The 27208-nt window shown below is 38.5% G+C and overlaps 1 protein-coding gene across 3 annotated transcripts; it reads right to left on the bottom strand.

Moving 5' to 3' along the window:
- Positions 1 to 280: 280 nt before the first annotated feature.
- On the bottom strand, positions 281 to 27208 carry LOC127427032 (unconventional myosin-XVB-like). 3 transcript variants are annotated; one of them, XM_051674333.1, is made up of 43 exons: positions 27089 to 27208; positions 25925 to 26006; positions 25733 to 25795; positions 25365 to 25422; positions 25131 to 25255; positions 24812 to 24907; positions 23833 to 24068; positions 22875 to 23044; positions 22565 to 22637; positions 22042 to 22215; positions 21835 to 21953; positions 21550 to 21620; positions 20726 to 20804; positions 20119 to 20232; positions 19895 to 20019; positions 19214 to 19477; positions 18868 to 18952; positions 18663 to 18770; positions 17219 to 17375; positions 16566 to 16656; positions 15210 to 15435; positions 13866 to 13981; positions 13696 to 13755; positions 13295 to 13370; positions 13059 to 13177; positions 12580 to 12698; positions 12322 to 12463; positions 12016 to 12127; positions 11044 to 11329; positions 4736 to 4790; positions 4563 to 4635; positions 4241 to 4317; positions 4078 to 4154; positions 3687 to 3817; positions 3390 to 3484; positions 2580 to 2657; positions 2344 to 2440; positions 2086 to 2234; positions 1748 to 1872; positions 1471 to 1604; positions 1196 to 1329; positions 927 to 1064; positions 281 to 816 (listed from the first exon to the last, which is right to left on the bottom strand). In XM_051674333.1, exons 3-43 carry the CDS (start codon positions 25733 to 25735, stop codon positions 718 to 720), a joined length of 4866 nt encoding a protein of 1621 aa, XP_051530293.1. In that variant the 5' UTR covers positions 25736 to 25795; positions 25925 to 26006; positions 27089 to 27208; the 3' UTR covers positions 281 to 717. The 3 variants fall into 3 exon arrangements, with proteins under 3 accessions (XP_051530293.1, XP_051530294.1, XP_051530295.1); XM_051674334.1 differs by lacking the exon at positions 25925 to 26006 and having other exon boundaries at positions 27089 to 27129; XM_051674335.1 differs by lacking the exons at positions 25131 to 25255; positions 25365 to 25422; positions 25733 to 25795; positions 25925 to 26006; positions 27089 to 27208 and adding an exon at positions 24548 to 24602 and having other exon boundaries at positions 24812 to 24904.

Raw genomic sequence — 27208 nt, 5'->3', positions numbered from 1 at the left:
ATTCGGCACACTGAAGCATCTCCTCTATAGACATCCATTCAAAAAGAGCGGCCTCTTGTCTCCTCGCTATTGTACCACCATAGAATGTCTATGGGACTGCAGCGTTATGCTATTTTATACTAAGCTTGTAGGCTCACTTATTAGAAGATGTTCGGTGGGGTAGAAACTCCCTATGTTTGATTTATATTAGATTCAAATGGATAAATATTGCACTTTTAATGCATATACTGTCAGCTATATCACACAAAACGGAATGATAATGTTTTCTACTTCCCTTTTATTGATAAAGAATGACTAAATACACAGAAGAACAAACTTTACACTTGTATTAAATAATTGAACATCTCTTAACATTAATGTTTTTGTTTTGTTTTTTAGAGGCAAATCATAAAACATAACTATAACATATACAATTTCAAAAGCAGGTCAACTTTATAAATATAACAAATCATCCCTATTGGGTGGCATAAATTCATTATGATAATAAATCAAACACATTTGATTGGTTTAAAACATAAAAACAAATAAAAATAAATAAATAAATAGCTCTCACCAATTATTATAATTTTTTTTAGTCATTAGCCATGATCATATGTAAACTTTTCTACATCTTTAGCAAAATACAAAGTTTGTCATGTTGTATGGCAGGAGACATTTTTGGAGCACCTAGGTGATTGAATAATGTGATGATAATATAAATTTGCATATGTAGGTTGTTTAATTTTGGGTTCCGGTCCGACTGGATACGTTGCTGTAGGCAGTGGGTTTTACCACCTCCTCCATAATCACAGCAATGGTATGGCATAGCTCCTTCGCCTGGGAGAGATAGGAGAACAAAACAAAATCAAGCAACCCCAATCAAAAATGTAATTGATTAAAATAACATTTTGTTGGATTTCTGCATGTGCGTACATGTAAATGCGTACCTGCTTTAGACTGAAGCTGATAATCTTGAGATTGTTTGGGCTGCCAAAGTTCACCTCGATTGATGGCAACTTGTCTTTTTTGGGACGGATTGAGCGCAAGGACTGCACATCCTCTAGAGCCATTTTCAAGCATGTGTTCTGCAGTAACAATTTGTGAAAGTTTAGTGGTGTGGTCACTGATGGCTAACAACACATTATGATGGTTAAAACACCATTTGATGCAGTTACACTGAATATCACTTTATTGTCTTAAGAGTCAGGCCAAGTACCTGTGTTTTGGGATCAAGGACCAAAATAACTTCATGGTTGACAGCGATCAGGGAGGGAGAGGGGCAGCTGCGATGGCTTACTTTCTGAGCAGAGAATATATTTGATCCAAAGAATGGCAGCAAACTAACACTTTCTGGAGAGTAAAAAAAAAAAATTGTTTGTTTAGAATATATGGTGAGAAGATCAGGTAGAGAGAGATTAGGAAACACACCGGAATCCAAAAATGCCACCATAACAGCAGTATGAAAGAATTTACACAGATTTTTTCACTCACGTAGAAAGCGAGCTTTGGCATCAAGATGGTTCAGGGGGCCGATGGCAGAAAACTGTGCCTGTATGGTCGCAAGAAATCTTTCGTCATTGGCACTGACCCGATCCACCCGGGGAAGGTACTGTTTCACCTCAGGGCTGTTGTAATAAAAACATGGACTCATTGTCATGAGTGTCAAAATAACTTGACAATCAAGTTTATTAAGCCAGCTGTCAGTAACCAATTTCATGCAATATTTGGGGGGATAAGAAATCATAGTACAGAAGAGATTTCAATTTACTTTGAGGGTGGTTGGGTCAGTCCGAGGGCAAGGTGCTGAAGAACAGTTAACTCAGCCACTTGCTGGTAGATTGTGGAACTGCTGGAAGGCAGCAACATCTTTCCTTCCAGATAATTAGCCAGAAGCTGGAAAAACATATATAAGCTCAATATTCATCATAAATAAACACAATTGGGAAACAACTAAATAAAATATATCAATGCATGGGGATATTCTGTATTATAAACATTGCATATTGTTTTTATACATTCATTATTGTAATTTTGTTATTTAAGTGAATATTACTTTAATATTTCACATAAAAATGAATTCTAAAGTGACATATGAAGTTTTTGTACAAGCTGGTAGTGGAACTCCACATAAAGATCACTGTTGAAGTGCAGGGCTTGTTTCCAGATAACTCGATGAAAGGAGAGGGAGATCGAGCCATCATCCAACAAGAAGTCAAACAGATACTCATCAGAGTGAATGGGCCGCACTATATTTTCTAAAGAAAGTAAAGCATTCATGAACACTATGATTGCATAGATTGAGTTTATGTAAGTACACATGTGTGCAAGTGTTTGTGTTAATGAGAGTGGCAATGGGCTTCTTACCCCCTTTTTTAGTGGCATGGATAGAAAATTCCTTCGCCTCTACTGGATTCATGACACCCATCTCTGTACAAATATCTGTAATCACCTCAAATGCAACCTATAGAAACACACACACATATGCAAACAACAAAAACATTACATTTAGACATAAATACAGCATCAATGATTCCAAAAACAGAACTTTGGTGATAATAAAAATGAAAAGAATGTATAAATAAAAAGTGGCCCTCACTCACACTAAAGCTGCGAATCTTGCAGGTAAATTCATTTCCACCTGGCAATTTGATGGGCAGTCGACGAGAGTTTCTCCCAGTCTGCACATGATATAGATATCACACCAAAGATAAAAAGTTTTACATGCTTTTACCTTCTCTGCTCAGCAAGATCTGTTGTCTATCAATCGATGGAGATGTTCAATGTAAATGTAAAATAATTCATGCTATATAATACTTGAAATAACAGTTTACAAAACCAAATTAAATAGAATCTGTTTGAATTAGAGGTAGACCGATATATCGGTTTACCGATTAATCAGTGCCGATAGTTGCTTTTTGGAACTATCAGTTATCTGCAAAAATTTATATTTTTTTTTAATCATTATTATTCCTCCATGTTCCTCTGTGGATGGCACATAATTTCAAAATAGAGTCCCTGGTGTGTTTTGGGCTTGTTTATGGTTAAAAAATCCCACATTATGCACAACATTTTCATTTTTTCTGATTATTATTGGGATTTTGGTTGAATAATAAACTACAACTGGGACTTTATTCATTTTGGACTCTTGTAGCCACTGTGATTGTGCCCGTCATATTAAGGAAAGAAAGATTTTTTTTAACATTCTATAAATCGATTTTAAAAACTATCGGCCAATTAACCGATTATCAGCCTTTTATATCAGTCGACCTCTTGTTTGAATTCTTGCATTTTTTAGAATATATTTTTCAAAACTAAATAGATTATAAATTATGTATACTGAGGAGTAAAGTATGCATAAAAAAAAATAAAGAATGGATTTTAATTCTTATCATATGACGATTACTACTTACCAAGATTGCCTCCATCTCTGAATGGGAGGGGATATGCCTGCGTCCTCCAAAATTAAGTGATCGTCTGAGATTCTTTTCACACACATTTGCCAGCTCTACACACCCACACACACAAACATTCACACTATGAACGAACACAGCTATCCCTTTATCTACTTTCTCAGCTTTCTTACTAGATTCTAGTGCAAAAATCACTTTTTCTAAATTTGACTCATATGGACCACCTTATGGTATATGGTGAATTCAGCAAATTTGCACTATGAATACACTGTATGCTGCTGGAGGTGAATACTGTACCCTGGAAAGGGTGGTTGATGTCCTGGATGATGGTCTCCAGGTGGTGGGTGAAATATGGAAAGAGAGTGTTAGAACAGGGGAAGAATCCAGTCACCAGATTCAGCAAACGCCAACCACGGGTACAGCTCTCCCTAGTCAAACACCAAACACAAAGCAAGAGACTGATGCATACATGAACATTAAAGACCCGATGAAATTAAAATATGAGTTTTGTGACATATAGTCCATGTCTATTAGCTTTGAGGCCATTATATACTCCTAAAAGTTCACTAAATGAACCTTTAGCAGATAAACACATTTAAAATATACATTTATTTTTCTTCCGGGGTCTTTAAGACATATACACATGCAAAAGGAAACTTTTCTCCCTCTTACATCTACACTCACTCACATGACTGGGTTTTTGGTGGTCTGCTTGACGACTTGGCAGTAGATCTCATCTCTGAGGAACTCCTTCTCTTTTCCAAGCTAAACAAAAACAAGTTATGTTACCGATAGAAAAACACACATTACCTCTTAAATGGAAACTGTGTACATTTAGAGGGAATCCTCACCTGTAGAATGAATTTAACACAGTCTCCCTCTGTCTGATTTCTCTTCAGAGGCTGATCTAACATAAACTGCATCAAAACTAGAAAGAGAACATAAAACACAAGAGTGTGTAAAAAAAATGTGCTTTCATTTATGCTGTTATAGTGTGTATGTATTGTATACATTGTTGGTAGATACAGCTAGACTAAAAGTATGGATGCTACTAAATTTACTTGACTGCAGTAGACTGTAGGAAGTACTTCAGTTGTGAGTAAGGTGTAGCTTTCAGAGTAGCTTCCCCATCACTACTTTACGGTTGTATGTTGTGTACATTTTTTTACTTACCCATAAAATTCTGAGCACCCAGATGATTAAGCTCTTTGTCTGAGAAAAGGATAAGGGATTCTTGAATGGGATTCTAATAAAGGTAAACAAAAAAACAACAACAACAACAAAAAAAACAGTCAACAAACTAATAAAACCACAAACACTTTATTTTATGACTAAAAGATACATACCGGAGTGTATTCCACCATCTCATTCCCACCATTAGGATGGTCTTTCATATTTGGTCTGTGAAAAAGAGAAAGACAGAGATCAATATTCATTGCATGTTGGAATGTACTGTAAAGGCCGGTTTATACTTCACGTCAAACCTACGCCGTAGCCTCCGCATACATTTATAGTTCTGCATTGGTTTGTCTGTGTAATTTTGTAAGTACACAGCCAGAATGCTAGTGAATTGAGGGAAAATGCTTTTGTTTCTGAAACAACTGTACAATTTTATAAACAAAAGCAATGTAATTTGTGGATTTAAAAGTATTTTTTTAAATTACTGTAGCATTAAAACAAGTTCATCAAAGTTTGTGAACATGTTGAGATTTAGGTACATATTGTATTATTTACCATACATATGTTGTCTGCCATGCAGAGAGAAAACAAATCAGGCATATAATGTATGCTTGCTCTAAGCCTCTTAAATAATAATAAATTGATATTTTGGAATATTTTGACACTCAGCACTGATGAAAAAAACCCCCATGAAAGTAATTAATAACTACACAAAATGGGTGTCGTTTTAAAGCTTAGAAGCTGGATTTAACAATGCATATGGGCAATATAACCAACCCTTACAGGTTACAGGTCTGACAAGTTGCAGTGTTCTATTTTATTTTATTTTTTTAAATAAAATTTTGTATTTTTTTTTTTTTTTAAGATTAACATTTTTATTGATTCATAGAGATGACAAAGAAAAACAAAACATATATACAAATAATCAAGATTTATCTCCCACTACTACCTCTCCCCAATCAAGAACCTCACCCCGACCCCCAATGAACATCCCCGTGGTCTCACATAAGTACACACACACACACAAAAAAATTATATATAAAATCATACATATCTAAAACTACTCCTCTCTCACACAGTCCCTCCCCGAGAGTCCCCCAAAAACGTCAAATAACTGCCCCATTTCCCATTAAATGAATCCCAGATCCCCAGCCTTCCACACGACACCTCCTCAAAATCTGCCACCCTCCGCATCTTCGTGCACCACTCCCGAAATAAGGTTGCTCCAGCCGACTTCCATCCCCTTAAAACAATCTGCCTGCCTGTCATAACACTGGTCAGGACCCAATTTTTTATGTATTTATCTCCTATATCGATGACCGCCCCATCGCCCAAAACACAGAGTCTGGGGCAAAACAAAACCTGAGTGCCCAACACGTCACACACAAAACTCTACTCCTTCAACCAAAATTCCTGGATCTCAGCACACCACCAAAAAACATGGGCCGTGTCTCCATCATCCGATTGGCATCGCCAGCAGGTGGGTATGTCTTTAAGACCAAGCCTATACAATCTAGAGGGGGTCCAATAAAATCTATGTAAAATCTTGAATTGCATAAGGCGCACCCTTGCATCTCTAGATACAGACATGACATTTTTTTAGAATCCTAGCCCATGCTCCCTCCTCCAATACCAAGTTTAAATATTTTTCCCATAATCTCTTGATAGAAGTTAAAGTTCCATCTCCCAGACTCTGAATTAGCAGGGAGTAATACACTGATGCTTCATGACCTTTTCCAAAAGTAGTAATCACCACTCCCAGAGTATCTGCCGCTTAAGGGGGGTGTATGCTACTCCCAAAAATAATACAGAGCAGATGGCACAGCTGTAAATACCTAAAGAACTGAGATCTGAGGATCCCAAAATGTTGAACCAAATTTTCAAAGGATCTCAACACTCCAGTCTCATATAGGTCACTGAGCGTTTTAACCTCACTCACAATCCACTCTGACCAGCAGAAAGGGGACTTATTAATACATAATTTTGGGTTCAGCCATATGCTCGAGCTAACATTTAAATAAATGTCCGAATTAAACACTCTGGACACTTTTGTCCATACTGAGTGCAAATGAGAGATAACGGGGTGTAACATAACTTCTCCGATTAGTTTGATAGAAAGGCTTTGCAATGGTGAAATAGGGGCAATAACTTCCTGTTCAATACAAAACCAGGGAGGGGCTCTCTCAGGTGGAAGTGATCAATGAGCCAAATGTCTGAGACCGAATGCATAATAATACAACAAAATCTTGGGTAGGCCTAGCCCACATTTGTCAATCAGCCTATGTAATTTATTGAAATGTAATCTGGGAGGCTTACCATTCCAAATGAAGGACTTTGCTATGCTATCAAATTGCTTGAAATAAGAGAGGGGAACATCTACAGGGAGAGACAGCAGCAGGTAGTTGAATTTTGGAATATAATTTATTTTAATAACATTAACCATCCCAATCATAGATAAATATAATGAAGCCCACCTGCCCACATCGCTTGAAAACCTTTTTATTAAGGGGTCAAAAATAACTCTAAATAAATCACACAAATTTGCTGGGAATAAAATGCCCAAATACTTAATACCCTGTTTGGGCCACTGGAAGACACCCAGCTGAAAAGCCGTCACTGGGCAGTACGCTGTCAGAGCCAAAGCTGTATCCTGAGAACTTAGAAAAGGAATGAATAATTATGTGGAGGCAAGGCATAGATCTAGTGGGGTTGGAGACGAATAATAAAATATCATCTGCATAAAGCAAAAGCTTATGCGCCATACCTCCTGCCGCCACCCCTGGAAAATCATCTTCCTTTCTTATTGCAGCTGCTAATGGTTCCAGGGCAAGACAGAACAATAATGGGGAAAGAGGGCAACCCTACCGGGTGCCCCTATCCAGAGTAAAATAATCTGAAATGAATTCATTTGTTTGTACCGCCACTACCGGGTATCTTTAAAGTAACTTAATCCATCCAATAAAAGTATTCCTGAACCCGTATATTTCCAAAATCTTAAAAAGATAATCCCATTCTACCATATCAAAAGCCTTTTCGGCGTCAAGAAAGATGGCAGCGACCAGAGTCTGATAATTCGCCATTGACCACATAATATTGATGAAACGCCTAATGTTATCAGAAGAGCTACAGCCCCGAATAAACCCCACCTGATCTATATGTATAAGAGATGTCATAACTTTACTTAATCGGTTAGCCAAAATTTTTGACAATATTTTTACATCTAGCTGGTTAGAGAAATTGGACAATAACTCTTACACTTGCTTGGATCTTTGTCCTTTTTAAGAATCAAACTGATCCGGGCTGTGTCTTGGTTGGCACAAGCCAAAATTTCCATTTTTTAATGATTCCGTATAAACTTCTAACAAAAGTGGAGCCAGTTCTGTAGCATAAGATCTAAAAATTTCAGCGGCAAAGCCATCTAGCCTATAGGTAAGGCCTTAATTACCTCTCCAAGCTCCTCCAATCAAGATAAATTTTTTTTGCTCAGTCGTAAGTTTAGGGAGTTCTAATGGTTCCACAAAATTTCTAATATCTTCATCAGTAGACAAAGACGTGGAGCTATAGAGATAAAGATAGAATTCTTTCGTGGGCCTGGGTAGCTCAGTGGTAAAAGACGCTGGCTACCACCCCTGGAGTTCGCTAGTTCACTAGTTCGAATCCCAGGGCATGCTGAGTGACTCCAGCCAGGTCTCCTAAGCCACCAAATTGGCCCGGTTGCTAGGGAGGGTAGAGTCACATGGGGTAACCTCCTCGTGGTCACTATAATGTGGTTCGTTCTTGGTGGGGTGAGTTAAGTGTGGATGCTGCGGTGGATGGTCACTCAACAAGCCACGTGATAAGATGTGCGGGTTGGCAGTCTCAGATGCAGAGGCAACTGGGATTCATCCTCCACCACCCGGATTGAGGCGAATCACTACACAACCACAAGGACTTAAAAGCGCATTGGGAACTGGGCATTCCAAATTGGGTGAAAAAAAAAATAGAATTCTTTAAAAGCATTATTAATACCAATGGCCGATGTAAAAATTTCACCACCACAAGATTTCACTGAGGGAATGGTAGAAAAAGACTCTCTCTGCTTTATATATCTAGCCAGAAGTTTTCCTCCTTTGTCCCCTGACTCAAAGTATGACTGTCTTGCCCTGAATAGCAAAAACTCCACCTTCCGTGACAAAATAGTATTATATCTGTATTTCAATCGGGTCAATTCTCTGAGGCCATCAGATGACATTAGGTGCTTCAGCTCTGCCTCGGCACTTTTAATATTCCCTTCCAACTCCACGAGTTCTCGTGCTTTGGATTTTTTGATGAATGAGGCATACTGTATGATCCGACCACTAAGAACCGCCTTAAGTGCAAACTCCAACCAAAAGGAGGCATAAGCACAAAGAATGTGCAGATTCATCCACAAACTGTCCCGAAGGAGTGTTATTCCACAAAACAAACTCCAGTACAAAAAGAAACAAAAAAGGCACTCCTCGGACGGTCAAGTGAATGTTCAGTGAGTCACGCTTACTCACTCCTTTGACTTTATGAAGGACATTGCTTGCTGTGGGCCATTCTTAGTATCTATTCTCAATTTGGCCAGGAACATTAGTACAAAAGTGACCTTCCGTTGATGTAAGAGTTTCTTGCATTCCTTGAATCGATCGCATTTCTTTCTTGTTGAAATTGCAAAGTCTGGGAAAAAGAAAATGCTGTGGTTCTTCCAAGAAAGCCTTCCTTTACTCTTCGCCTCGCGTAATATGAGATCTTTATCAGATGATCTCAGAAATTTGGCCAGAATTGATTGGGGCCTGTCTCCCTCTGCAGATCTCTGAGCCAGATCTCTGTGAGCTCGCTCAATTTCCAGCTTATGGCCTGTTATGTCGAGCAGACTCGGGAAAAGCCCATCTAGGAATTTCACCATATCTCAGCCTTATTCGTCCACAAGAATTCCAACAATTCAGACATTGTTTCGCTGATTACGATTCTCCAAGTCTTCCAACTTTTCCCAGACGAGCTCCAAATCTGCCTTGGTCACTAGTGGGTTAGCAGCTAATTCCCTCTCTGATGACTCCAGATAATCAATCTGTTTCTCGACATCCCCCACTCTTGTAACCATCTCAGTGAATTTCATCTCCATGGCAGTGATCGATCGACGTATAACAGCAAGATCCTCCAAGTCAGTAACGACCTTCATCAGCATTGCCGGCACGTTCATCAACTGACGCCGAATTTCCTTCATTTTACCGTCCAAATTGACTCCTGGGCTTTTGGCCTGCTGCTCAGAGGATTCAGCTTGAGCACATAAGTGTCTTTTAATGTCTCCAGAGCCCGAGGATTTTGAATTCTTTGACATATTGTCTTCCTAGAACAGTTAAGAATCAGGGTGTATCGAATTTCACCGGTTTATGAAAAAGTATTAAAACTAGTAAAGTGCGCAGAGCTCGCCGTTCACACGTCCGAACCTCGCATGGCGCCACGTGACTCTCACAGTGTTCCATTTTTAAAATGTTTGAAATATGACTATTTACTGTACACCATATTGTTAAACAAATGGTCAAAACATTGTACAGATTTGAAAGTTCTCGAGTAGAATGCAACAAATGTTGTTCCAAATATATATATATCAAGTAAAAGCCCAGAGAAAAAAGCTTTAAATATTTAGAAGTTGTAAACAGATGTGTCTTTTTGTAGCGTTTTCACTTATAACTTGATAAACAAACAGAATATAAAAACAGCAGATGTTCCTGATATAAAAATTCTTTAGAGTCCAAATACAATGCGATACAATGCACAGATACTGGAGAAAATGTGATGCTACCTCAGATATCGTTTTCTGTCATCTTGGGGTAAGGCCTCTGGTTACAAAGAGGATCAATCACAGCAGTTGTGGTCTGCGTCGACATGTTGTTACATTTTTGGAGAGGTGCATGTCAGACTCTTAAACTCATAAATAATAACAAGAATAAAAAATGTCTAAAGTATTATGACCTTGTTTTTCTCCTTGATTGAGGATGTTTTTTTTCTTCTATAATGCAGTGCTAACTGTTTGTGCTTTTGTAAAGCAGAGTTAATTTCTCATGTTTGTGTAAATTGTAATTATATGGAACTTCCAATAAAAAAAAAAAAAAAAAGATTAAAAAAAAAGGTGCACTTCAGGCTACGGTGGCTATGCATAGCCTGCAGCATAGCATGCCCCCCCCCCCCCAAACATACAACTGCCCCACCAAAGATTGCATCCTAGTACCGACCCTGCAGTGTAGGTTCGACGTAGAAGTATAAACCGGTCTTAAGATGTAAACTATGGTTATGTGATGGACAGGGGCATTATGTGGGCATTAAATGGGCATCATTTGGCAGTCTAAAATATATATTTTTTATAATATTCTATATATTTAGATAAATCAAGCAAAATTGCAACTGAACTTGACAGCGAATGATCACCATTTTCCAAGTTTGATTTCCAAAGAAAGCTTCCAACGATCCTCACCTGGCGATGGCCTCTGTGAAGAATTTCTTGGCAAACTCAGTCATGGCATACTGCCGACGGTCTGATTCAGATGTCTGGATGGACCTCCCATCCACACTGTACTCCTTGCTGGCTGGCACTGAGCGGACAGCAGGGATATTGGAGGAGGAGCCAGAGAGTCTCATACTCTTTCTCCTTTCAAGCTGGCGCTCCAGGTTGCTGCTGTGGTAGTCTGGTGGGGCACAGGGCTGAGTGACGTCCACTGGAAAGAGTCCGGAGCGGCCTCCAGTGGAACCAAACATCCATCCTGCAGAGACGACAAACCAGTCAACATCTTTCAGGGCTAATGCTTTACTACTTAATCTTCTACATTAGTGAAATTTAATAAACAAAATTTCGCACTTGCTTTTGCTTAAAGCGGCGGTAATCAAATATTTGGAAGACAACACGCTGTACTACCTGACAGATATCACTGAAATAAGCATACTAAGATATCACGCATGTCTCTGGCTCTGTAAATGCAAACAGTTATCTGATCCTGCATGTAAGCTCATCAAACAACTTGCAGGCGGATTGTTTGAGAGGTCCCACATGTCAACTTCTGGCTCAACCAATGGCATGAGCTTGGGGTGGGACTACCTCTTTGTTCCAACAGAGGCCAATAAAATGATAAAATGGAGAAAACCCCTTATTACTTACATTGACAGAGTGTTTAAATTTTGATCCCATAGGGTCACTGGCCATTTCTTGGCACCAGAATATTACAGAGAAACGGGGGTGGGCCCTTTTGACTTGGGGTAGACTCCAACGTTGTGGGGGCGAGTTTTACATGGAAACGCACAACTGAAATTTTCTTTTCAAAAATTACCTAGCTAGGTATTTTTGCAAATACATTTGGTGCTGCTAGTGGTGCAAAAAATACACACAGCAGCTTTAAAGAAAAGTTGAATTAGATCCTCAATCCAAAGTGGTTTTCCCAGGTTCCCTTCTCACCGTCCTTAAGTCCATCCATCTGCAGCAGTTTGATGACATCACCTCTTTGGAAGCTTAGCAAGCTCCTGTCATCTGTTACATAGCTCTTTACAGCAATCACATACTCTGAGTCCTGCAAAAGGACAGTGTACAGTCACTATAGTGTCTAATGCAAAGAAATAGTCTGGCCTGGTACAAAAAAGGAAAACAAAGCACACAAAACAAACATGCAAGGCAATCAAATCCCAATTATGAAGATGCATTGTGTTAATTAGTTTATGTACTTCATAGTTAAGTAAAGAATGAATAAATGGGTGAACTGAGCACCTTGATCAGTTCCATGAGGAAGAGATGAATGACAGCAGCAATCTGTGGGGACTGTGGGGAGTGAAGTTCTAACTCCTCATTACTCAAAGAGATCACCACCTTTCCAGCCCCTTGTGTCTGCACTGACAACACCTGTACATAGCTGAACAGTAAAAAAAATCATTATACATTCTGAAACTGCAACATGATAGAATTGCAGAAACAAAGCACTGAGAAATAGGCACATGTAACTTCACTGTCCTAAAAGATATTCTGTACCTGTAGCTGTGCAGCAGTTTTAGATGTTTGGGGTTTATGCCTGATGCTCTGGCCACCTTCAGCAGTCTGAGTCCTCTATGAGACACACCCAGAATCTGAGCATCTCCTCCATTTCCCACCTGCAACAAAAGAAAAGATCTGAGACTGCAGAACAAATATCTGTTACCCCTATTACACAGAAATTGTGCTGGTTTTCGTGCCGCAGCTCAGCCAGGGGATCTGCGAACCTCTTTCAGAACCAGTCCAGGTTCCCACTGACTTAAGAGTCAAATGATTCCATAACTATAACATTACTACATAACCTGCCCACAAACATATATAGAGCATTGCAGTATTTGTTAATGTGTCTTACTCCTAGTTTTGAGACCTTATTTTTTAGTGCGAAGCCAATTTTTAGAGGAAATAATTAGTCACTGGCACCCTTTCAGTGGAAAAGGGGTATGTTTGTGTGCATTATGTAGAAAGACCAACTATTTTACCTCCACATTAAAGAGACGTGCAAAGTAATTGGACCAGTTGTCCCTTGCCGCCATGATGACTCTTTTCTTCATTGCATCATCCTCTAGAGAGCTGATGCTGGCTCCAATGTGAAAACTCGCTGGTGAGAAAGATTGAAAGAAATGCATATAAAACCCAGTGAATAACCTATCATGGTTTATCTGGATTATTATTTAACTGTAGTAAATTGTTTCAAATTATGAAACTTCCATCATACCCAACAGATCTTTCATTTTTCTTCGTTCTTCACGTGAAATCCTCAGACAGGAATCCGAGTAAGTGTCTCTCATGATCTGTGGTTTACAAGAAGAGTAGATGAAGTGTTTTCTTTAGAGTGGTCCTGTATATGATGTAAACTTACAAAATATATTTTAAAGTTTTATTGTTCACAGGACCTTGCTAAAAAGTCTAGTTTAGACCAACAATTTCCATGCTGGTTTATGCTGGTTAGTGCTGGTCAAGCTGGTGGAGCAGCATAGCCTTGCTGAGCACTACTAAACAATACTGGTCAACCAAAATGGTCTTTCTGGGTGAAGCTGGTTAAGAAGCATGGTTGGGATACCAGTACACCAGTGGAAACAGTGGAAGCAAATCAAGCAAAAAAAAAATTCTACTGACCTGCTCACAGAGTAAATTGAGGACGTATGGGTGGTTAAATTTTTCTCTGGGATAGAAGAGCTGGGCACAAGAGAACACAAATATAATGAGGCATATAACCAATACAGAAGGGGCCATGATAACTGGATGAAGTCATCAGTCATGCAAAGTTCTTGTTGTTGTCACAGTACCTCCTTCCGTAGGAAGAGTTTGCCAGGCATACTGGAGTAGGAAAAATGCACACTGGCCGAGAATTGATGCATCTGGGAGCGAACATTCTCCTCCTCAGCCAGTCTGTTGAACTGATCTATAGTGACATAAAAGGTTTGAAATCAGTGCATATTATATTAGCAAATGTAACAAGTTTACTTTGACTTTCGCAATATTTTAATTTTAGATACAACGCTGCACAGCTTGCCTCAAATTTGGATGTGGGTATTTCCTGTTATGCATTACCTTTTGAACTCTGAAACTAAAAAAATGAATATGCTTGTGTTGCAATTTAAGGAAGTATTTAAAAAAAGACATCTACACAAAATTATTTTGAATTTTGATAATATCATATTGAAATACTGATATACTATTTCTGTAATTTTACCAAACAGAGATGTTTTAGAGTGAGATAAACCGACTAATAAACTTTAGAGAATTCAAAGTATAAGTTCACTTATAAAAAGCCAAATGGAAGCTACCTTGGCTTAAAAAAAGATGTCCAAAAAGAATACAATATGTGGTGCTTATTGTAGAGTGGGGCTGCTATCAACATCAAATTTAAAGGGATAGTTCACCCAAAAATGAAAATTCTCTCATCATTTACTCACTCTCATGTAATCCCAGATGTGTATAACTTTCTTCTACAGAACACAAGCAAAGATTTTTAGAAGAATATCTCAGCTCTGTAGGTCTATACAATGCAAGTGAATGGTGATCAGACCAAAAATCACATAAAGGGAACATAGAAGTAATCCATAAGACTCCAGTGGTTTAATCCATATTTTCAGAAGCAATATAATAGGTGTGGGTGAGAAAAAGATACAAATTGAAGTCCTTTTTTACTCTATATTCTCCGTTTTCACTTTTACATCTGAAAGTCACATGTGGTGCCTGTTTAGTTTCACTTTCACATCTGAAAGTGAAAGTTAAAGTGGAGATTTAGAGTAAAAAAGGACTTAAATATCGCTCTGTTTTTCACCCACACCTATCATATAGCTTCTGAAGATATGGATTTAAACGCTGGAGTCTTATGGATTACTTTTATGTTTCCTTTATGTGATTTTTGAGGCTACAAAGGTCTGATCACCATTCACTTGCATTGTATGGACCTACAGAGTTGAGATATTTTTCTAAATTTTCGTTTGTGTTCTGCTGAAGAACTAACTGTAGCTGACATGAAATCTTTAAATACAGCAAGTTTAAATTCTATCCAATATAGTAGGACATGAAAATGTACTGCAGCAAATGGTAGAAATAACCCATATATAACATACCTGACCAAACCTATTCATGAGCTCTCAGAATGTCGGCAAGTCACTTACTAATTCCTGGTGCAGGCATCGGTGGCGGGTCAGGAATGCTGAGAGGAGGAGAGGGGATGGGGTCTGGACGTGGAGGCAGAGCCTGTGATCGCTGCGATCGCTGCGAGCCAAAGAGATCGGCTAATGAGAGCTGTTTCTGTCTCATATTGTTGGAGATGGTGCGAGGGCCACGGGTGGAAGACTCAGGGGGTGGAGGGGGTGGAGGAGGTGTCTCTTCCCATTGTTTCTAGAGCAGGAAGAACAGTCATAGAACATTGGAAAGAAAAATCCCAAATGAGATCTCATTGACATCTCAAAAGTTTCTTTAAGACAGAAATTAGATCAAATGCAGACCTTTGCTTAAAGAGATAGTTCACCCAAAAATGAAAATTCTCTCATGATTTACTCACCCTCAAGCCATCCCAGATGTGTATGACTTTTTTTCTTTCTTACATAGATGCCTCATTTGGCTGGTTTGAATATGTCAATTGTGGTGCCATCTTGGAACGTGAACAAGGAGAGCTGTTTGAATCAGTCTGAATGCAAGTGAGTGAATGGAGGAGTTGCCTCAGACTGAGCTCCTTGATCAGACCACTGCATAAACTTCTTTTGTGTAGAAAAAGTACCGCCGTCCAAAGAAACAGCTGCTAATAAGGAATCTACATATGAATATCTATGCAGAGGAGGCTTACGCGCTTAGGCCACATGAGAGGCAGTTTGAACTACGCCCTCGTCAACGTACAAACCTCAAGCTGGCCGGAAGCAAACATTTTTAGTAAAGACTTTTTTTTAATATTGATCTACTGTATTTCATACATGGAAGAATATCTAAGCTCTGCAGGTCAATACAATGCAGGTGAATGGTGGCCAGAACTTTGAAGGTCCAAAAAGCACAAAGACAGCATAAAAGTAATCCATCGAACTACAGTGGTTAAATCCATATCTTTAGAAGCAGGTCAATATTTAAGTCCTTTTTATCTATTAATGTCCACTTTCACATTCTTCTTCTGTTGTTTTTGCCTACTTGGATTCTTCAAGCATATTGCCACCTACTGTGCAGGGAGGAGAATTTATTTAAATACTGATCTATTTCTCAGCCACACCTATCATATCGCTTCTGAAGATATGGATTTAACCACTGGAGTCGTATTAATTACTTTTATGCTGCCTTTATGTTCTTTTTGAGCTTCAAAGTTCTGGGCAGCATTTACTTGCACTGAATGGACCAACAGAGGTGAGATATACTTCTAAAAATATTTGTTTGTGTTCAGTAAAAGAAAGAAAGTCATACACAGCTGGAAGGACATGAGGGTGAGTTAATGATGAGAGAATTTTTATTGTTGTGTGAACTATGTCACCCAGGCCAATATCATGTACCTTCTGCTGAGAGACAGGTCCCTGAGCTTTGAGAATGGCCAGTGCCTCTTCTTTTGGATCATTCTTCTTTACAAAGTGCTTGGCCGGAACTCTATGAAGATCAAAGTCCACATTATTACCATTAGTCAACACTAATCCAGCTACTTTAAAGTCTGGGAATCATTCCAAGTCATAAGGTCAAAGCAGCAGAATTTTGTGCAAGCATTCACTAAAATTAGAGGTTGGATTAAAGTCAACATGAAACTGTATACTCAACCCATTTTATTTCCCAATGTGACATGTTTTTGAGAGAAACATTTCCATAATGTAGAGTATTTCCAAATTAAACATACTTTGGATCACGAAAAGCAGCGTCATTATGACGGGAGGTTGGATGGGAGGGGCTGAAAAAAAGAGGGCTTGGTGACATCAGCCGAAAAGAAAAGTCATTTCAGAGGCGGAGAAAGTTATAACATTTTGATGACAGATTGAGTACACAAACATTTCTTCTTTGGAATAACGTGCATTAATAACGAATCATTCACAATAATAAAAAAATTAAATGATCAAAAAATTATTGCAAAATAAAATGACCAACATGTATTAAAACAGTAAATATGGTCAATGTTGATTTCAGGTTGACTTTAATATCAGGCCAGTTGTTTTAGGCTCACTTGACAGGTTCAAAGGCTTTAGGTTCTGGAGCGGGCCTGCTCTGATACCGCTTGATAATCTCTCTAATGTTACTAGTAGGTTCTGGTTTAGGAGAGGTGGGTTCTGGAGATTCTGGTTCAGGTTCTGTCATTTTAGGAGGTTCTGGGAGGGATATCACTGGGTGAAACCAAAAACAAAAGAGAGTTAACATGCTTGTTAACACCTGTAATTTGTAAGATGACATTATGATATGAAAAAATAAAATAAAAAGAAACAAAGAATTAAAGGGATAGTTTGGGGGCCTGGGTAGCTCAGCGAGTATTGACGCTGACTACCGCGCTGAGTGACTCCAGCCAGGTCTCCTAAGCAACCAAACTGGCCTGGTTGCTAGGGAGGGTAGAGTCACATGAGGTAACCTCCTCATGGTCACTATAAAGTGTGGTTCTTGCTCTCAGTTGGGCGCGTGGTGAGTTGTGCGTGGATGCCGCGGAGAATAGCGTGGGCCTCCACACGCGCTACGTCTCGCGGTAACGCGCTCAACAAGCCACGTAATAAGATGCACAGATTGATAGTCTCAGACGTGGAGTCACTATGCCACCACGAGGACTTAGAGTGCATTGAGAATTGGGCATTCCAAATTTAAAAAAAATAAATAAAAAATTATTTTTTAAAAAAAGGATAGTTTACCCCAAAATGAAAATTCTGCCAACATTTACTCTCCCTCATGTTGTTCCAAACCAGCATGATACTCTTCCTTCCGTGGAACACAAAAGGAGATGCTAGGCAGTATGTTAATGACATTTTCCACACAATTGTGGTACTAGTACCTAAACTCAAATCAGTTCATAGTGGAACAATAACTGTTCCGATTAAATTCCAAGTGTAATTTTTCAACCAGGATCACGAAAAAAAGAACTTTATTTAAATAAGCTTTGAGGTAAGCATGTAACGCTGTTGTTGCAGCGACACCAGAACTTGTTGTGACAACAGCTGAGCCAACTCACTTCAAAACATAAACAATGGATGACTTCGTGAATGATTTCTTTTTATTTTTATCGTCCTGTTTTACTGAGGAAAACTTCACGTGGACAAGGTGTGCTGGGATTTGTAAGAGATAGAAAACAACAGGAGAGCAAGACCAGAGAAGAGACAGCTTTAAAGCTACCTTCATTTGTAGTCAACTGCATTTTAAACTATGAAAAGTTCCTGCAGTGGAATACACCTTTAGTCTCAGTTTCCATTCACATTTGTTTGGAAAAAAAGATGCAATGAAAGTGAATGGTGACTGAGGCTGTTAGTCCCAGTTTGCCTTACAACTGCTTTGGTGTTTGACGAAAGTCATACAGGTTTGGAACAACACTAGGTTGAGTGAATCATGACAGAATTTCCATTGTGGCATGAACTTTCCCTTAAACCAGAAAAAAAAAATTAATAAGAAAAAGCAAAATAAGAAAAGCTTCTTACCTTCAGTCTTGACTTGAGGAGGTGATTTGGGTTCAGACACTGGTGGAGAGGCGTAGATCAGTGGCTTAGCAACTTTTGGTGCAGGCTTTGGGCGTGCCTCTGATGTCCCTGAAGTGTAAAAATATTGTGAAAATCTTATCTTTTATGCAATTTTATTGATTATTTTAGTCATTTTAAGGGTTCTGATTTGACAGTGTTCACTAACCAATATTTTGAAAAAATTTTCTCTTTTCTTGAAAGGATCCTTGCATTTCAGGGGCCTTAAGATCCACCTCTTTCTCAGGCTGTGCCTTAAAGAATAAACTAATTAAACTGTCAAAGTTTATGAATCATGCAAATAGTTAATGTGATGAACTTCAGTACCCGTGGTTACTCTGCTAGAACACCTGTCAACTTTAATGCACATCCACTAAAAATCACCTTGACACCAGTTGGTTAAAAGTAATTGCAAATATAGATAAGAAAAGTGACTAAGTGTCTGAAAGTGTCAAAATACTTTTTTGGGGCAACTGTAGGAAGGATTACAGTTTTGGGAAGCACAGATGCTCTACCTCAGGGCTGCGGGCCTTTGGAGGGGGCTCAGGGGCTTTTTTGGGGCTCTGAGGTCTGGTTCTCTCTGGCAGGTGGTGGCTGGGTTTGGCTTTAGGTTTGGGTGAGGGTGAGCGCGTGGGTGAGGGTGAGCGTGCACGTGCACGTGGAGGAGAGTGGCGCCATTGCCGTGGTGACTCTCTATGAGACTCTTTCTGACGTTTGCGCAACTCTTCCTGCTGCTGTTGCTGGGACAGTGTCATCACCTGCATGGTCATCTGCTGAGACTGTACAGAGAGAGAGAAACATTTGATCTTGAAATCATTTTGATGTTATATACAATGGCCTTAAAAAAGTATTTGGTCACTTAAGCCACAATTGGACATGTTTGACAACCAGAAAGAGTCCAAATATCTTTTGTATTAATTTTGAATAGAATATCTATTGTTTTATACTTAAAAACCTAACAAACTTCATTTTGTGAAATGTGAACATACTCTGTTTGCTTTTTAAATAATAATGTCACTTGCTTTATTATGCATGCTTTATCAGTGCCATTCAAAAAGAATAAAAACTCACTCTTATCAAGATGCATTGGCTTTCTCCGCCTATTAAACAGTTTTTCTGCAGGCATAATCAAGGCCAGTTGGGCGGGTCTTGAAATAATAACCAATTATATCACAACCAGCTGTTGGTTGACTCACCAGGAGCAAAGCCTGTTGATTGATAAAAGCCTGCTGCTGAGCAGCCATTTGGTCCGTGTTGACAGCTGGTGTGGTCACAGGCATGGCTGGTGGGGCGGCAGACATAGCCGTTGGCATCATCATAGCTATGTCCAAAACAATCAGTAGGAAGGGATACGTTTTTAATAGATTATGCTACTAGAGAAGCATTGAGAATAGGTAACATGGGCAGCAGGCATGCTTACGTGGCATGGGTTGCATCATGGTCATGGCTGCAGCAGCGGGCATCATATTTGGCATCATATTTGGCATCATCGGTGTGGCAGCATAGCCAGCCATGACAGGATTGAATGGCATTCCTAATGCACATGGAGGAAAGAAAGAAATAAAATTTATATTTTGAAATTACCGATGTATTTCAGATATATATTAGCAAGTCTGGTAGCACCAGTCAAAACTTCTAAGGGGCCATTCACACAGAATGTGATCTTGCATTCAAAACACAGTATGACAGAGCGCAGTGGCAGGGAACAGAACACAGGTGTTTCGAGATGTGCTTTTAAAACTTCCCCTTGACGTAGTATTTTAAAAATACGGTGTTCATGGCGCAAGACGCTGAAAAAACAGCGAGAAGTGTCGCAGTGTCAAAGACCTCAGTAAATAGTATGTAAAATAAGTGTTTATTTAAATTCAGAAGTTGTGTTCATTTTATTTGCAGTCAATTCTTATTATTGTATATATATCAGCATTATATTGCCATATTGCTCTTTACATATCTGTATCATCATTGGCCATTAAGAACCCATACCGGTCATCTAATCAAACAGATAATCGCAAGACATAAAACTGTACCTGCTCCAGTGTACATGCTGGGCATCATCCCTCCTCCTCCTCTCATTCTACGATTCAGCATGGCCATTCGTTCAAAGTCCTAACAACATAAAGCAACTATATCAATAAAAATGCAGATAATGACACTTCAGGCTGGCCCTCAATGATAAAAGACAATACATGTAAACGAGTTATTAAGTGCCATTGCTATAAAATCTTTGCTGACTTAACTTATGGTTCACCCCAAAATTTTTATTCTGTCATTATTTTCTTAACCTCTTGTCATTCCATATGGCTTTTTTTCTTCCGTGGAACACAAAAGCAGATGTTAGGCTGTTTGACAGTTAGATGAGTTTGGAACATTATTAGGATGAGTAAATGATGACAGAATTTTAGTTTTTGGGTGAAGTATACCTTTAAGTAAGGCATAACATACAGTCAGTCGGTCAATTTAAGTTGACCGCAAGTTAAGCGGTGAGTTTCAAGTAGCTATTAACTACTGTCAATTATACGGTTTAGTGGTCATTTATTATACAAAAATATTTAACCACAGAATGCCATGATTGACCAATCAGAATCAAGTATTTCAGAGAGCCATGTAACAACACACAGGTACAAGTGTTGAGCTGTGGCGCTCATGTGGGCAATGTGAGTTTGAACATAAAAAAAAAATATAACAATGTGTCTAGATTTGATAGAGAAATGTCAATAAAATAACAATAGTTGTTAATTATTTGCAAAGAGATGCAGTTGGCAGGGCCCTAATATTAAATTAAATAATGGGTTCAATAGGGACTGAGAAACTGCACGATAACAATTATGTGCTTGAACTGGACAATACTGACCGGAGGACCCTGATCAAAAACAGGGTCAAAGAGATCATCAACGTAAGCATCCATCTGTCGTCCTCGAGATCCTAAAAGACAGATTGTTGCAGGAATGTCCTTTATATAAGAATGAAAGTTAGGCATTTTATTTACTCTACAGGGAGAGTCAGTTTCAACCCTCAGACTGTTGCTTTCATTCTCTTTTATTTCTTTGATCGTCCCTCTGCAAAGCCAGGCAAGACCAAAATGACTCATAATTTACTGTCTGTTTCTAGCAGCTCTTGGTAACACATGGGCACTCACCTTGGGATGTGGAAATGGTTTCGTAGGTGTCCCATGGAGATGCCTCAAAGGAGGGGAGCCCTGGGGCATGCATAGAGGGAGCAGGTGGTATAAAGTCATCCAGGTCTATGGTCATCCTCCTGACACAAGAGAGCAAGATAAAGTATTTACAGGAAGGGTTCACTTCCTTTGATTGAACTGTCAGCAAAGAGACCAAAAGAGGTATACCTGTCCCCCATGTCACTGAAGAGGTAATCAGGTTGTGCAGGTGGGTGACCCAGGGGTACATCAGCTTCCACTTCAGCCAAGAGATCCATGACAAAGTCACAGCCAGCCAAATCGGTCCAGCCTTCCCAAGCCAGCAGAGACAAAGACCAGCCTCGTGTAGCTTCGGTCAGACCCCTGACACAAACAAATATGGCTTTACAAAGTATTCAAAAACTCTGAGAGACAATCTATAAAGGCATTATGTACAGTCAGCCAGTGATTATCTTAAAATAAACCCCAACATAGTGATCAGGGACATGTATCAATCTGCAGTGATTTATTTTGCATTAATGACTGGCTGACTTCCCAAATAAATAAAAACATCGACATTAAATATTGACTGGATTTGATTTTAAATGATTGTATTATGTGAGAAGTAAGGTCATAAATTTACCAATTACCACAATAACAAAAAAAAAAAAAAAAAAAAAAAAAAAAAAGAAAAAGAAAAAGACATATTTGTGCAGTCTATCCTCTTGATTACCTGTATCTAAGTAGCCAGGAGGCCAGTTGTTCCCCTGTTGACCAGGACTCCACCTCCACAGTTAACCTCTCCTCTGGAGAAAAAAAACAAAAATCAACATAAATAAATTCAATGTTTTCTTCTTCTGACACATAGCATCGAAAATCCTTGATATCACTTATCCCCTTGTATATAAAAGTATATCACAAGTGGGTATGCCATCGTTTTACAATGGCAGGGTATCCTGCTCTAACCTGGGCATCTGAAGGATGCTTAAACCATTTCAGTGATAAGACAGAGCTGATAAGCTGAAGACATTTGCCATTCTCACCATTGAATGTGTTGACCTCCACCACCATCTTTCCTTTTCTCTGATTGGCTGTCCACTCGAGCTGAGTTGGAGGATGCCGCCTACAGGCAGGTGAGGGAAGCTGGAGGGAAGTGAGCAGCTTGTGCTGGCACAGAGAGCGGTACTCCCCTGGACCTCGATCTGAAACATACCTGACAAACAAAAACACAATTTTATAGTACTTTTAGAAGAAGAGCATCAAAATAGTTACAGAGTACAGTGAGATTGATATTTATCATGATCAATAAGGATTTTGACTTCCTCATTCCATCCTACAGTACTTCGGTGTTTCCAATGTTTCTTACTTCCGGTTCACGTCTGTCTAATTTATTTAAATGAAAAGTTCACCCAAAGATGAAAACTGTCCGCATATATTCAAATGTGCCACTTTTACATTATTAACAGTACATCAATATTCACTTTTTGACATGACACATCTAACCCTGCATAAGCTGAATTAAGAGATACAGTGGAGGGGAAGATTTTCAGTGGATAACGACTTTAATTTTGGTCTGTTCCTCACATAAGGCTATTGTATGACTTCAGAGGACGTGGAATATACGTAGCACACAAGTTGCTTATATATAACTTTTATGGTGCTTTTTTTGGTCGTTTTGGAGTTCAAAAGCCCTAGTCCTAATTCACTTATAATATATGGAAAAGATATATATATATATATATATATATATATATATATATATATATATATATATATATATATATATTTGTGTTCCATGGAATAAAGAAAGACATAGGTCTGGTACAACATGAGGGTGAGTAAATGACAGAATCTTTATTTCTGGGTGAACTATCCCTTTAAGAAATATATTATATCAATTACAACAGGGATTGTATGAGTTAATAATCTCCCCTTTAATCAACCTATCTTGTGCTAAAGACCACCTCTTTTGGTGATGTGAAATTATTATCATAGATGTACTTGAGCAGAGGTTTCTCCAGGGCAGGAGAGGGTGTGAAGGCACTCAGACAGCAGGCCAGAAGCAACCAGCCACGCAGGGCACTCTCCTCTCTCTCCCCGTCCCAAGTGTGGAATACCAACTGGGCTAGAATCTCATCTTTGATGTTGGGCCGAGTCTGGCTCTTCTCCACAATGTAGTTGCCCAACATCTGCTCTTGCCATCCTGTCAGATCTGAGTCTCCAGTGAAACGCATGATCTAAAGTAGAGGGAAGCCAAGAAAGAGTTCATTTCCAATGTTCCATACCTAATTTCCAGCTAATACTAATATGAAATGAATTACAAAGGTTAAAAGATTTATGTTGATTTTTTGTAGTACAAGATCAATCTAAAATACATTATATGGCCATAAGTATGTGATCACGTCAACACCTCTATATGTGCTTGTTGAAACCTTATTTCAAATTATAGGCATAAATCCCTTCCTTTGCTGCTCTTAAAGCTTCCACTCTTATGGGAAGGTTTTCCACTAGATGTTGGAACATGGATGCAGGGATTTGTTCCTATTCAGAGACAAGAGCATCAATGAGGTCAGACACTGATGCCGTATGATTGGCTTTGGCTCGCAGTCTGCATTTCAATTCATCCCAAAGGTGTTTATAGAGGTTCAGGTCTGGGCTTTGTGCAGGCCAGTCAAGTTCTTCCACACGAGAAACAGTAAATCAATTCTTTATGTACCTCGCTTTGTGCGCAGAGGCATTGTCATGCTGGAACAGAAAGGGCCCTCCAAAAACTGTTAGAAAAGAAGGAACCACACAATTCTCTAGAATGTCATTGTAGGCTGTGGCAATAAAAATTTGTCTTAAATGGAATTACTGGAATAGCCAAACCCGTTAATTAGATGGGGGTTTCCGCATACTTTTGGCCATGTAGTGCACTCGGTATTTAATGAAAACATCAAATAGAACCAAAAAGTGAAAAAACCCTGTATATCTCACTGACCAATTTGTAGATTTCTAGAGCAGTACGGGCATCCTCAGGGTCAAGAGAAGTCAGGGGCTTCTGTAGCGGGTATCCCTGCGGTTGGCACCATCCATCCTAAAGGGGAGATAACAGATAACTTTGGTGTATCAGAACTGAAATGAAACAGATTCACTTGTTTTAAAAAGAAATTATATATTAAGCAAAAGGCCACAGAACTAGAAAGGGTTTTTATAGAATGTTTAATATACTGTATAAAATATTATACAAAAATAATGTATTATTATTTTCCCAAAGTTCTAAGGAGAAAAAACATCATATTAACTTATTAACTTCATACCTTTAAGACTGTGTTGGCATACTGAGAGAAAGGATGGCTGTCAATATTTAGGGGGAGTGACAGGTTGTGTTCTGCTTTGACTTGTGGCAGAGCTACTTCTGTAACCCCTGATCCTTGAGGCCGCCCTGAAAGGCATCACAGGAAAATATAGATAAACAGAGAACAGCATACAAGTATTGCTTGTATTTACTCATGCCGATGAGCACTTGTGCTATCAGGTGGTATGGCTCTCACCTGTTGCACTGCGTAATCTGGCTGACAGTTCTGCCGGGATCTCCAATATACCCACATCCTTTAGGAGAGATATAATATTGTATTATTTTTTGAGATGTGATGGTCAAAATTTATATTTAAAAATGACAAAGATCAGGTGGACTGAGACTTTGAGTGACAAAACAAAGCAAAAAATAAAACGAAAGAAAATAAAAAACAATAAAAAAAATAAATAAAAAATAATCAAAACAAACAAAAAAAACAGGGCAAAACAAAACAAAAACCAGCTGAACAGAACAAAACTAAATACAAAAAGATAAACAGAAACCAACAATAAAAACTAAAATATACAATGAATAGATACATTATTAGGAATAAATGCGTCTCACCATCTCTGAAGAGGTAGATGTAGGTTTTGCAACGTGCTTCACTCTGCTTTTATCAGTATGTTCCTGATAAAATCAAAATACAAACAAAATCTACCATCATAAAAAATTTAACAATAAATTTAACAATAATGTTATGACTATTTTATCCTCTCTTGAGTTTTGTATGACTATCCCAATCAGTTATTCTATTACCTGTCCACGGCATTGCACGAAAGGTAAACAGACCTATTCTTAGTTGCTTGGCTGCTTTTATATCCCCTCGAGCTGCTCCTCCCTAAACATAAGAATTACATGAAATATGAGTTGCCAAACCCATCCCTTATCTTTTATCTTCTCGTTGTGTTTGATTGGCATTACTCACTTTTCTGTATTGTGTATAAATGTTGCTATAAGTGCATAGAAGACAGGCCTTACACTTTTCCACATATTGTTAGAAAAAGAAAAAAACTGGGTGTGTTCTGGGGTGCTACCATCACATGCTTCTTAATGTTGCACACTGAACCTTTTTTTTAATCTTAAACACTTTAACTTCTATTGGAGAAGCAAAAACAAACAAAAATGAACAAAATAAAGCTGTTTAACCAATTCAGTGCAGTTTAAGTTCAACATCACATTTCAAACCAGTCTCAACACTTAAACAACTCATACAAATGACTACAAAGTGATTTGACAGCACAGTACATGACAGCACAAGAGGACATAGTCTAAACTGCATTAAACAATGACAGGTAATAGAAACAAGCCAGAGCACCAAAAGTAGCAGGTTATGCAATTTAGTGGATCATTTAAATATTTTATAATCTAGCCTAACATTCAAAAGTTTGGATGCACTTGACTGAATCTTTGTTTCTTGTGGTCTTAAAAACCTTTTGATCTAAAGGTTTATGCATAAATCCTTGAAATTCATTTTGTAGACAAATATAAATTGTGTTGGAGCAGACAGTGAATGAAAAGCAGCCAACAAGTGCCCAGCATACATGGGAACTCCTTAAAAAACATCTCAGGTGGATATTTTTTACCTCATGAAGTTGGTGATCTCTACATATTTCCTATTCATCACTGGTGTTATTTCATGGTTTTGATAACTTATTATTGTAAAATGCAGAAAATAGTGCCAATAAACAATGAACAGGTGTGTCTTAACTTTTTACTGGTAGTCTACAGATCCAGAACCTTTTTAGATCTAATTTTTAAAAATTAAAAGCTTTAAGCAATGTGTCAGATTACATATACAAGTCCTAATTTACTGAAGTCATCTCTTGGTCATCTGCTTCCTCTGAATACATTCTGTATAATTAATCTATTCTGTTTGCTATCAGTCATGTCTTATATGGATAAATATTAAACAGTACCTACCTAGCAGTCTGCATGGAAAGCACTCTTAACAGCAAAAGAAATAAACGTATTATCTAATAAAATGACAGTGAGTTTGGAATCCAATCAGAAGAGAAATATTGACAGGTGCATAAAGGTGGG

The sequence above is a fragment of the Myxocyprinus asiaticus genome, chromosome 36 (genome assembly GCF_019703515.2).
Source record: "Myxocyprinus asiaticus isolate MX2 ecotype Aquarium Trade chromosome 36, UBuf_Myxa_2, whole genome shotgun sequence".
Taxonomy (NCBI): domain Eukaryota; kingdom Metazoa; phylum Chordata; class Actinopteri; order Cypriniformes; family Catostomidae; genus Myxocyprinus; species Myxocyprinus asiaticus.
Note: the sequence above shows the minus strand (reverse complement) of the source record. Positions and strands in the feature narration are given on the sequence as shown.

What these genes read in the sequence shown, in the direction of transcription:
- LOC127427032 (XM_051674333.1), bottom strand. An exon ending in AAAAATGAAAGATCTGTTGG is followed by an intron (nt 13,178 to 13,294) that starts GTATGATGGAAG and finishes CTTTCTCACCAG; the next exon opens with CGAGTTTTCACATTGGAGCC. An exon ending in TGCCAAAGCTCGCTTTCTAC is followed by an intron (nt 1,330 to 1,470) that starts GTGAGTGAAAAA and finishes TTTACTCTCCAG; the next exon opens with AAAGTGTTAGTTTGCTGCCA.